This window comes from Podarcis vaucheri (assembly GCF_965113315.1).
Source record: "Podarcis vaucheri genome assembly, chromosome: 13".
Lineage (NCBI taxonomy): Eukaryota > Metazoa > Chordata > Lepidosauria > Squamata > Lacertidae > Podarcis > Podarcis vaucheri.
Genome location: NC_138751.1, coordinates 45,038,034 through 45,048,473, shown reverse-complemented (window position 1 = coordinate 45,048,473; position 10,440 = coordinate 45,038,034). Strand labels below are relative to the sequence as shown.

General features: G+C 49.6%; 1 protein-coding gene across 2 annotated transcripts in view; it reads left to right on the top strand.

The window, feature by feature from the left end:
• Positions 1-9,444, top strand: part of KIF18B (kinesin family member 18B) — a 34,033-nt gene extending 24,589 nt beyond the window's left edge. For both annotated transcript variants that reach the window (XM_082194800.1, XM_082194799.1), the window contains exons 10-16: positions 1,175-1,289; positions 2,341-2,456; positions 3,281-3,507; positions 4,814-5,375; positions 6,651-6,755; positions 7,858-7,949; positions 9,220-9,444. In XM_082194800.1, coding sequence (XP_082050926.1) covers positions 1,175-1,289; positions 2,341-2,456; positions 3,281-3,507; positions 4,814-5,375; positions 6,651-6,755; positions 7,858-7,949; positions 9,220-9,257 — 1,255 coding nt within the window. In that variant the 3' untranslated portion in view covers positions 9,258-9,444. The remainder of the gene's footprint in view (positions 1-1,174; positions 1,290-2,340; positions 2,457-3,280; positions 3,508-4,813; positions 5,376-6,650; positions 6,756-7,857; positions 7,950-9,219) is intronic.
• Positions 9,445-10,440: the final 996 nt, after the last annotated feature.

Genomic DNA, 10,440 nt, shown 5'->3' with positions numbered 1-10,440 from the left:
AACTACAGTTCCCAGATTTCCCTAGGAAGTGGAGTTGATTGTTAAACCCCTCTGAGAGGGAAGGGATGGTCTCTGAACAACTCTTTCTTCACCCTTAACAAACTACAGCTCCCAGAATTCTTTGAGGGAAGCAGCAAGTGTTTAAAATGGCATAACAGAGCTTTCAATGCACGCTATGTGAACATCTAGTGTTAACTACTTGTATCGCTGGGGCAGGGCCGGATTTAGGTTTGATAAGGCCCTAAGCTACTGAAGGTAATGGGGCCCTTTATATGTCCAGCTGTCCTTTGTCAGCAACAAATTGTCGCAGTTTTTTGTGTTGAATATAGGCTATATGGTAATTTATGGACCTAATAGGTATCCAAAGCCATTTGCACATAACAAAATGTGTATTTTATGAAAGTAATTGTTAAACTGAAATACAATTAAGAAGAAGTATATTAATAGTGAAATACAATTACGGAGAAGTATATTAATTGTGAAATAATTATTAAGCCCTAACTTAAAATGATTTTTTATTCATAACAAACTTAATAATGCAAACACATTGGCATTTGGCAATAACAAAAATTCCTTTAGAAACACAATTTACAAAGACTCATAATCTAGTCTCTAGAAACTTGCTATAACATGAAGTAGTAACAGCAAACCAGTGATATTTTCGGGAGCAGGCTAGCAGGCGGGGCCCATTACTTACATCATAGGAGCCGACACAACACAAAACACTGTTGCCGCATGTAGGTTTTATTTTATTTATTTGTTTTTTATCTTATATTTTGGAAATGCACATCCAGGTGTTGTTTTTTTCCCTTTAAATTTTTTTCCCCCAAGTGAGTGGGGACCTAAGCTATAGCTTGTTTAGCTTATATGTAAATCTGGCACTGCACTGGGGGAAGGAGAGAGGTATGGATCATTTAATTGCCTACCCAGGGCGGGAGTGGGTTGTGGATGAGAATAAAACCGGCTGAGAGCTGGCGTCATGTCTAGGAGCCCAAGCTATGAAACAGGACGTCCTTGGTTTGAATTTCACCTCCACTGCAGACTTTCTCAAACAGAGCAAGGCTGTGCCCCCAAGAAGCAGGGCACGGGAAGGTTAGTCCAGGTGTCCTTTGGGTTTCCTACCAGCGCTTGGTAGAGAATGGTTGGTGACACCCCACTGCTGCACTTGGTACAGGTCAAAGGAGGCTTGTTCCGACTGCGAAGCCCCGGATAAGGGCAATGGCGAGGCAGAGCTGTTGAAACCGAGTGATGGCACCTCTTCTTCAGGAAAAAGCAGCGCAGCAGAGCAGGTAAGGGCCAGGAAGTTTGTGGGATGGGCATCGAGGTCAGGAGATCTCAGCATGTGGATCCTTTTTCCTGAGGCTTTTCCACCCAGAGATCCGCTCAGTATCTGCAGTGCCTCTCTTAAAAGATTCACACATGGTTGTTTTTATAACTGACTGCTGAGACCGTTTCTCGGCTAATCCCGGAGCACCCCACAGGGATTGCCCCACGGGGCAGCAAGAGGATTTGTGGGTGCTTTGATCAGCACCCTGAGGGTGTTCTTTTATCATCCGCACCCAGAGGAATTGGGAGCGTTGCATGACATCGCAGCAGCTCGTCCAATTGTGTGTTGTTTTTTAAGAATAAATAAATTTATTTGGTTTTTCAGATTAAACTTTTACAATCACATATCCAACATACAACCTAAAAGCCAAGATTCCAAAGAATCTCCTGGAATTCCCTCCTCCCCTTTGTGGGTCCTATTGCTAATCATTTCCTCCCGCATCTTTTATGATAATCCAAATCTTTTACATCTCCATTATGTCCAAAATTCACCTTTAAACTACAAGCGGTTATTCAGATCGTCCATTTGTCAGTTGGGCATGTTGCACACGATCGGTAGAATTTAGCATCCAGTATATATTATACTGGGACGCGGGTGGCGCTGTGGGTTACAGCACAGAGCCTAGGACTTGCCGTTCAGAAGGTTGGTGGTTCGAATCCCTGCGACGGGGTGAGCTCCCGTTGCTCCGTCCCTGCTCCTGCCAACCTTGCAGTTCGAAAGCACGTCAAAGTGCAAGTAGATAAATAGGTACCACTCCGGCGGGAAGGTAAATGGCGTTTCCGTGAGCTGCTCTGGTTCGCCAGAAGCGGCTTAGTCATGCTGGCCACATGACCTGGAAGCTGTACACCGGCTCCCTCAGCCAATAAAGCAAGATGAGCGCCGCAAACCCAGAGTCGGCCACGACTGGACCTAATGGTCAGGGGTCCCTTTACCTTTACCTATATATTATACAAATTTTACACCAGCATAACCCCCCCCCCCCCGGACACACACCTTTTTGCTGTGTTTGATAGATTCAAGAACTGGGGGGGAACCCCAGCTGCTATGGAACAGAGTCCTCAGATCCAGCTGAGAAACAGGAGGAGCTGAATGCTCGGTTGCAAGGAATGGATAAAAAGCAGCTGATGAGGTGAGTCGATGTCTTTCTACCCGATACAGGGAAAGCAAGGTCTTCTTATCCTGCCATCTCATATCAGGTTTAAGCACATATCAGGTTGACAGTCAAATTGATGTCACAGTCATTTCATTCTTTCCAAAATACAGTGGTACCTCAGGTTACAAACACCTCGGGTTACCGACTCCGCTAACCCGGAAGTAGTATCTCGGGTTAAGAACTTTACCTCAGGATGAGAACAGAAATCGCGCACAGGCAGCAGCAGGAGGCCCCATTAGCTAAAGTGGTACCTCACGTTAAGAACGGTTTCAGGTTAAGAACGGACCTCCAGAACGAATTAAGTTTGTAACCAGAGGTACCACTGTACAGTGGTACCTCAGGTTACAGACGCTTCAGGTTAATAATAGCTCAGGTTAAGAACTTTGCTTCAGGATGAGAACAGAAATCGTGCTCCGGCGGCGCGGCAGCAGGAGGCCCCATTAGCTAAAGTGGTCTTCAGGTTAAGAACAGTTTCAGGTTAAGTACGGACCTCCGGAACGAATTAAGTACTTAACCCGAGGTACCACTTTACTGCTTATCTGCAGGGTGGGCAGGAACCGTGCTGATTCCTTTCTGCTCTTTTGCAGCATACACAACATACATTGAAGTACGCGACTTCCCCCCCCCCCCTTGAATCCTGGGACCTGGGACCTTTCGCTCTGTGAAAGGCAAACTACAGTTCCCCAGGATTCTTTGGGGAAAGCCATGTGATTTAATCATACGTTACACACACACAGCCTTTGCTCCCGTCTCTCCCATTGTGATCACATGGTGATTTTCGATCTTTCTTACTGTCTCAGGCTGGTAACGTCAATCTTGCACGTGGCACAAAGGCAGTATGCCCTTCTGAAAGCTGCCAACCTCCTCACCCCGGATACGAGGGTTGACTTTGAAGGCCTGGGCAGCTTGCTGTCGGGAGAGGTCTGTGAGGCCCCAGACGTTTCCACTGTAAAGGAGCAAGTTGGGGAACTGGATGCGGCTACTCAAGGCAGCGTGGAGCCAGAAGTGCAGCAGCTCGTGGATAATGGTGATTCTTGGGGGGGTGGGGGCAGAGTTGAAATTTATTTTAATTTTATTTATTTGTTGGATTCATATACAGCCCTATACCCGGAGGTCTCAGGGCGATTCACAGAACAAAATCAGAATATAAAACCACAAAATATATCATCAAAATAAAAACAACAACCCAATAACCACCACAACCACATTTTAAAAGGGCATAGGATCAAATCGACCAAAGACCTGGTTAAAAAGTAATGTTTTTGCCTGGCGCCTAAAGGTGTATAATGAAGGCGCCAGGCAAACTTCCCTGGGGAGAGCATTCCACAGATGGGGAGCCACTGCAGAGAAGGCCCCGTTCTCGTGTTGCCACCCTCTGGACCTCTTGAGGAGGAGGCCTGCAATGAAGGGCCTCAGAAGATGATCTCAGGGTCTGGGTAGGTTCATATGGAAAGAGGGGGTCCTTGAGGTGTTGCGGTCCTGAAGCGTTTTAAGGTTTTATGGGTCAAAACCAGCACTTTCAATTGGACCCAGAAACTAATTGGTAGCCAGTGCAGTCGGATCAGAAATAGCAGTGAATGGGATTGGCTGAGTGCAGAGTTCCCCCACTGGCTGACTGGGTGGTTGGCTGAGTGAAGGGTTCCCCCACTGGCTGACTGAGGGGTTAGCTGAGTGATGGGTTCCCCCATTGGCTGACTGAGGGGTTGGCTGAATGAAGGGTTCTCCCATTGGCTGAGTGCAGGGTTCCCCCATTGGCTGACTGGGGGGTTGGCTGAGTGAAGGGTTCTCCCATTGGCTGAGTGAAGGGTTCCCCCATTGGCTGACTGGGGGGTTGGCTGAGTGAAGGGTTCTCCCATTGGCTGAGTGAAGGGTTCCCCCATTGGCTGACTGGGGGGTTGGCTGAGTGAAGGGTTACCCCATTGGCTGACTGGGTGGTTGGCTGAGTGAAGGGTTCTCCCATTGGCTGACTGAGGGGTTAGCTGAGTGATGGGTTCCCCCATTGGCTGACTGGGGGGTTGGCTGAGTGAAGGGTTCCCCCATTGGCTGACTGGGTGGTTGGCTGAGTGAAGGGTTCCCCCATTGGCTGACTGAGGGGTTAGCTGAGTGAAGGGTTCCCCCATTAGCTGACTGGGGGGTTGGCTGAGTGAAGGGTTCCCCCATTGGCTGACTGGGGGGTTGGCTGAGTGCAGGGTTCCCCCATTGGCTGACTGGGGGGTTGGCTGAGTGAAGGGTTCCCCCATTGGCTGATTTGTCCACTCTCCCGGGTCCATGCCCTTGGGTGTTCGTCTCTCTTAGGCTGCCAATTTTCATTGCTCTCTGCCTCTCTGTCGCAGCTGCCCTCCCGCCTTCCCTTCCTGCAGCCGAGGGTGTCGATCCAACGGGCGGTCCTGGGGTCGTGCCCGCTTCACCAGAGAGGGGCCCAATGCCAGGCGCAACTTTCAAGACCCCCCACCTCCCCACAAAGAAGCGAAGGAAGTCAGCAGAGAGCCCACCGCTGTCCGAAAGGAGCTCCCCTTCCACCCCCAAGGGGCGGGCCAAGCGTCGGCGGAAGAATCCCCTCTCCCCACAGCAAGTGGACTCCCTGAAGGAATGGGCTGCTTTCCCTCAGGCTGACTGCACCAGCACTCCTGTCGTGGATAAAGCCAGGTCTTCTAGTCCGTACAGTCTCCGCCCGCTGCCGTGCTGCCCTTTGACAGTTACAAAGACCCGTAGGCCTCTGGGCACCTCATCCGCCCAGAATTGCTCCACACCAGCTCCGCCGAGGGGCCTGAACACCACCTTCGACCTCTGCGAGGTCCCCTGCCCTCCTGACGCGAAACCCAGCGCTCCTGAATGCCCTGCCTGGGAGAGCGTCCAGCACCTCTCTAACCACCAGGGGGCACCTTTCATACCCAGGTGGGTGCCTCTGAGCTGCAAGGCCCTCTGGCATTTCCTTCCCCTTGCAGAGCTTTGGCCCAGGCGGCCTCAGACACAAACTGTGCCAATACTTGCGGTTCCCAGTTGAAAGCGTAGGGGGCAGTCTCTGCCAAGCAGCAGGGAAGAATCCCACAAAACACAGTCCCTGCCTCCACTCTTACAATCTAAGCCAAAAAGCCGTGGCACGAAAGGAAAAAGCAATGAGGAGGGTGGAGGAAAAGGATTACACTCAGACAACAAATTCCTGATGTTACCAGGCTCTTTTAACGACCAGGTTGGGTGGAAATGGGCTGCTTGTAGTTCAGAAAGGAAAAAAACAGGCCTGTGTGGCCTTTTGATAACCCAAACGTCTTGGAAGTGGCTTTTATACAGCCAAAAGTTGCTGTCCTTACCTTCTGGGCCCTATCAGGAATCTACTTGTCACTCTTGCTGTGGCGGTTAAGGCTCTCCGTGGCCTAATTGGTACCATCACCTCCAGAGGAGATGATCCTGCTACTCTTCGTCACAAGAGAGTTGCTTCTACAATCACTTTAAGTTGGGGGAATTGGGGAGGAAGGCATGAGCCCAGCTGTTAAAAGCAGCACAGGATGTTTCCCATTTCCCAGCAAAGTCTCCAAAAAGTGAAGAAGAAGAAGAAGAAGAAGAAGAAGAAGAGTTTGGATTTGATACCCCGCCTTTCACTCCCCTTCAGGAGTCTCAAAGCGGCTAACATTCTCCTTTCCCTTCCTCCCCCACAACAAACACTCTGTGAGGTGAGTGGGGCTGAGAGACTTCACAGAAGTGTGACTGGCCCAAGGTCACCCAGCAGCTGCATGTGGAGGAGCGGAGACACGAACCCGGTTTCCCAGATTACGTGACTACCGCTCTTAACCACTGCACCACACTGGCTCTCAGGTTGAGACCTGTCTGCATTGCCTGAAAGTTCCTGGTCTTTAAGACAGCCTTGCAAATAGTTACTAGCCTGCAAGCATTTTTGCTAGCCGGTTGGCCAGAGCGCTCCCCTTCCCGGTTCCTCTGCCAGTCTCTCCCATTCGCCTCCATTCAGTTCTTTGTCGTCTGCGGCCACCAGGCAAATATTTAAGTGCAAGGCCACTTTAAGAGGTGTGGACCTTTTTTGAGCAGCCAATCCCTGCCTTTGTCCTGTATCTCTTGGCGAATTAGAGGTGGCCAGTTTCCTTGGGGTGAGGAGGGGGTGGGCAGCCAAACCCTCCTGGAAGCTGTGCTTCTTGCATTTAACTCCTGCAATCCTTTCAGTTCCAGGGCGTCCATGCCAGTGTTCACCATGAAGGGCTCCTCCATTCCGCGATCGTCCTCCTTGGCCTCCAAAGCCTCAACGCAGAAGAGGAGGCACACCACAAAGTAAGCTCACTCTCCTTTTCAATAGGCTTGTCCTGGGAACACAGCTATGTCCTCCTGGCCCTGATTGAGGTCATCAAAACAATATTGATTTTACCATGGCAGTGCCAGGTTAGGGATCCCTGCCTTCAAGGCTGCCAAACCTACTTACGTATATCGGTGAGAAGATGATCCCTGCCCTCGGGCTCCCAGCCCAAAGAGGCACGATACAAAAGGAAAAGGGGGCTGGGAGGGAGGAGGAAAAAGCTCAGACGCTAATTCTAAGCAGTTGGTCCCTTACTTTTCTCGCCCTGATCTGGCGACAGTGATCCATGTGACGGTCACCTCCAGGCTTGATTATTGTAACTCGCTCTATGCGGGGCTGCCCTTGAAGCTGACCCAGAAACTCCAGCGGGTGCAGAATGCCACGGCAAGGGTCCTTGCCTCGGGGTCACATCCATCCAGTGCTTTACCAACTGCACTGGAGTACAGGGTCAGGTTTAAGGTGTTGGTTTTGACCTTTAAAGCCCTATGCGGCCTAGGACCCTCGTACCTACAGGACCGCCTCTCCTGGTATGCCCCGCGGAGGACCTTAAGGTCCACAAATGACAACACTTTGGAGGTCCCAAGTCGCAAGGTGGTTAGATTGGTCTCAACTAGGGCCAGGGTCTTTTCAGTACTGGCCCCGACTTGGTGGAACGCTCTGTCTCAAGAGACTAGGGCCCTGTGGGACTTGACATCTTCCCTCAGGGCCTGCAAGACAGAGCTGTTCCACCAGGCCTTTGGTTTGGACCCACTCTGACCCTTTTGTTTTCCCTCCCCTTACGGTTTTTACCCATATGCTACTTTTAAATGAGGCTGCATTTTAAACATTTTAAATTGCATTTTAACCTGTATTTTAAATTGTCGTCGTCCCCCCGGTTATGTTTTTATTGTAATTTTACTGGTGTTAGCCGCCCTGAGCCCGGCTCTGGCCAGGGAGGGCGGGGTATAAATAATGTTTATTATTATTAGAGGGCTTTTAATGAGGAGCAGGAACGGGGGGGGGGGGATTGGAGAGGAGCTGGCTACTTTCTGCAAGGCTACTGGAGAGGCCTTGCAACCCAATCTCTCTCCCTCTTTTTAGCCCCGCCTCCTACTCGCTGGGTGCGCCACGCAGCCGCATTGCCAGGCTCCAGGGCACGTCACTCAAGTCTTCGCGGGTCACGAGCGCGCCAGGTAAACTGGGTCCGGCTAATCGTAGTGCAAGTAGTGTGTCTGCCCATATTCTCCCAAACAGTTAGGCCCACAGAGCTCTGGTTGTGAAGAGAACAAGGCTGGGGAATGCTTGAGGGGAAGAGCAGGCAGGAGAAGATTGGGAGGTGGGGAGATGCTGGAAGCTGAAGAGGTAAGAGGTAAGAGGGTTTAGTGAGCAGGAGGAGTCTGACAGAGAGCAGTCTAGAAGCAGAGGCAGAAGCAGAGGCTGGAGAGAAAGAAGGCCAAGAAGCGGTAATGAGGTACTGTATTTTTCGCTCCATAAAGCGCACCTGACCATAAGGTGCACCTACTTTTTTTTGGGGGGGGGTTAAAGGAAAAAAAATGTGGCTCTTGGGGGCTTTTGCGGGAGGCGGGGGAAGTGAGAGAGCCTCGCTCTGTCCCTTCCCCCACCCCCCCAAAAGCCAGGGATAGTCGCGTGAAGCCCCCCCAGGGCAGCGGGATGAAGGCTCCCCTGCGGAGGCTTCCCGGACTACCCCAGAGCTGCTCGACCCAAAGAACAGGTCGGGGAGCAGCGGAAAGGCTGCGCGCAGCCTTCCTGCTGCTCCCCGAGCTTGTGGGGCTGGCGGGGGAAGCCCGGGTCCCTCCCCCAGCCCCAGGGACCACACATTTGCTCCATAAGACACACAGACATTTCCCCCTAGATTTTAAGAGGAAAACAGTACGTCTTATGGAGCGAAAAATACGGTAGGCTGCTGAAGAGTCACAGGTGTCTCCCCACCCCCTGCTGTGACAAGCTTCCATCTCCCTTTGTCTCCCAGAACCAGAAAAGGCATGAAGAGAGCGGAGGGAAAGTTAGCTCCGTGCAGGCGTAGTCTCCGATTGCTTAGGGGGAAACCTTGGAGAGAAGGGGACTTAGGCAGCTGTAGAGAGGTGCTTCATGTGGGCAAGACCTGCCAAAGATGAGCTGCTGGGCTCATTAGGCCTGAAATGCCTGTGCAGGTCTATTTTTGCTAACGAAGAGGTACCTCCAACTCGCTCGGGGTGGGTTCCTGCTAGCTAGCTACTGTCAGTCTAATAGGACGAATGAGGCCCTGCCTTCCCCACCTTAGTTAGCTCCCACCTGCCTGCCTTCTTATTTACATACAACCAGTCAAGAGGTGGCTCTGACTGTCATTGGCTGTGGCTCCACCTATGGTTGGTCTCCCTGCCTTCCGCCTCCCAGTCCCATTGGGCACCAGTCGCTTGTGGATTTACCCAGCAACTCCCCTCCTAATCTGGGCTCTCCCTACAGGACAACCCTCTGGCAATCCTGCATGGAAATGGCGCTAGGAAGATTCCGTGGCTCCTGAAGGATTGTACCCCATCTTCAGTTGTGTCGTTTTCTATAAAGATGCCTTCCTGAAAATCCTCATTGCCCACTCTTTGGTCCCTCAGCATCTGCTGACAGTATATTATTCGGGATATTATCCTGTGTATTTAACATAATATATATATATTAAAAACAAAAACAAAAGCAGGAAAAGCTAGATATACAGATATTCCTGCTTTTGTTTTTTTTTAATAGATTAGGGTTAAAAAAAAAAAAAACTTACCATAAAAAGCTTTAATAAAATATATGATATATATATATATAGAGAGAGAGAGAGAGAGAGATGTCATATCAAATATTACTTATGTCCTATTCTGGTTCGTCAGTTCTCACTTGTTTGCAATTCCTTAAATTCACAAAATTCTGAATGAATGAATTATACATTTGCCCATTACCCTACACTTTATTCTTCCAAAACATCATAAAGTTTGGTCAATGAAATGTTTGTTTTCCTGTTCCCCCACGCACTAGCAATATTTGTCTATTTTAAAGCACAAACCACATCCCATACCCTCATCATCCAATCCCTTAAGGAAGGTGGTTCTCGCCCCCCCCTTTCTTTTGTGACTAATTGTCATCTCTGTATCGACATAGAAAACCCATGATTTTGCATTACCAAATAAAATAACTACCAAGTCAAATGGTAATTTCTCCTCATCACATGTACTTTCTTTTGAATAGCAGGTGATTTTTTTTCTTGTGCTTTCTGACCCTGTCTCCTGTATAAAGATGCCTTGTCACAAGGGCAAACAAAGTTAACCTCAACAAATATAGTAGTAACACAGAAGTGGACATTTCTCACTGGCTGCTCCAGTGTTGGAGAGCATTCTCCTTGCTGAAATAAGAATAGGCCCCATCAGTATTGGCATATCGCCGGCTTGTGAAGACGCTCCTGTTAAGACAATCCTTTCCCTGGCTTGAAGCTCCTGCTCTAATTACTTGTAATTGCCGTTTTTACCCTTTTATTCGTTGTACTGTTTTTATGGGCTCCTTTTATTGTTGCATTTCAATTGTGGGTAAAATAAACACATTAACTGAAAATAATGCTTTGATGAAACTGCTTTGATGTGTATTATGCACTCTTATATTTTTGTCACCAGTTTTTATGCAGTCGTACCTTGGATCCCGAACGTCTTGCAACTC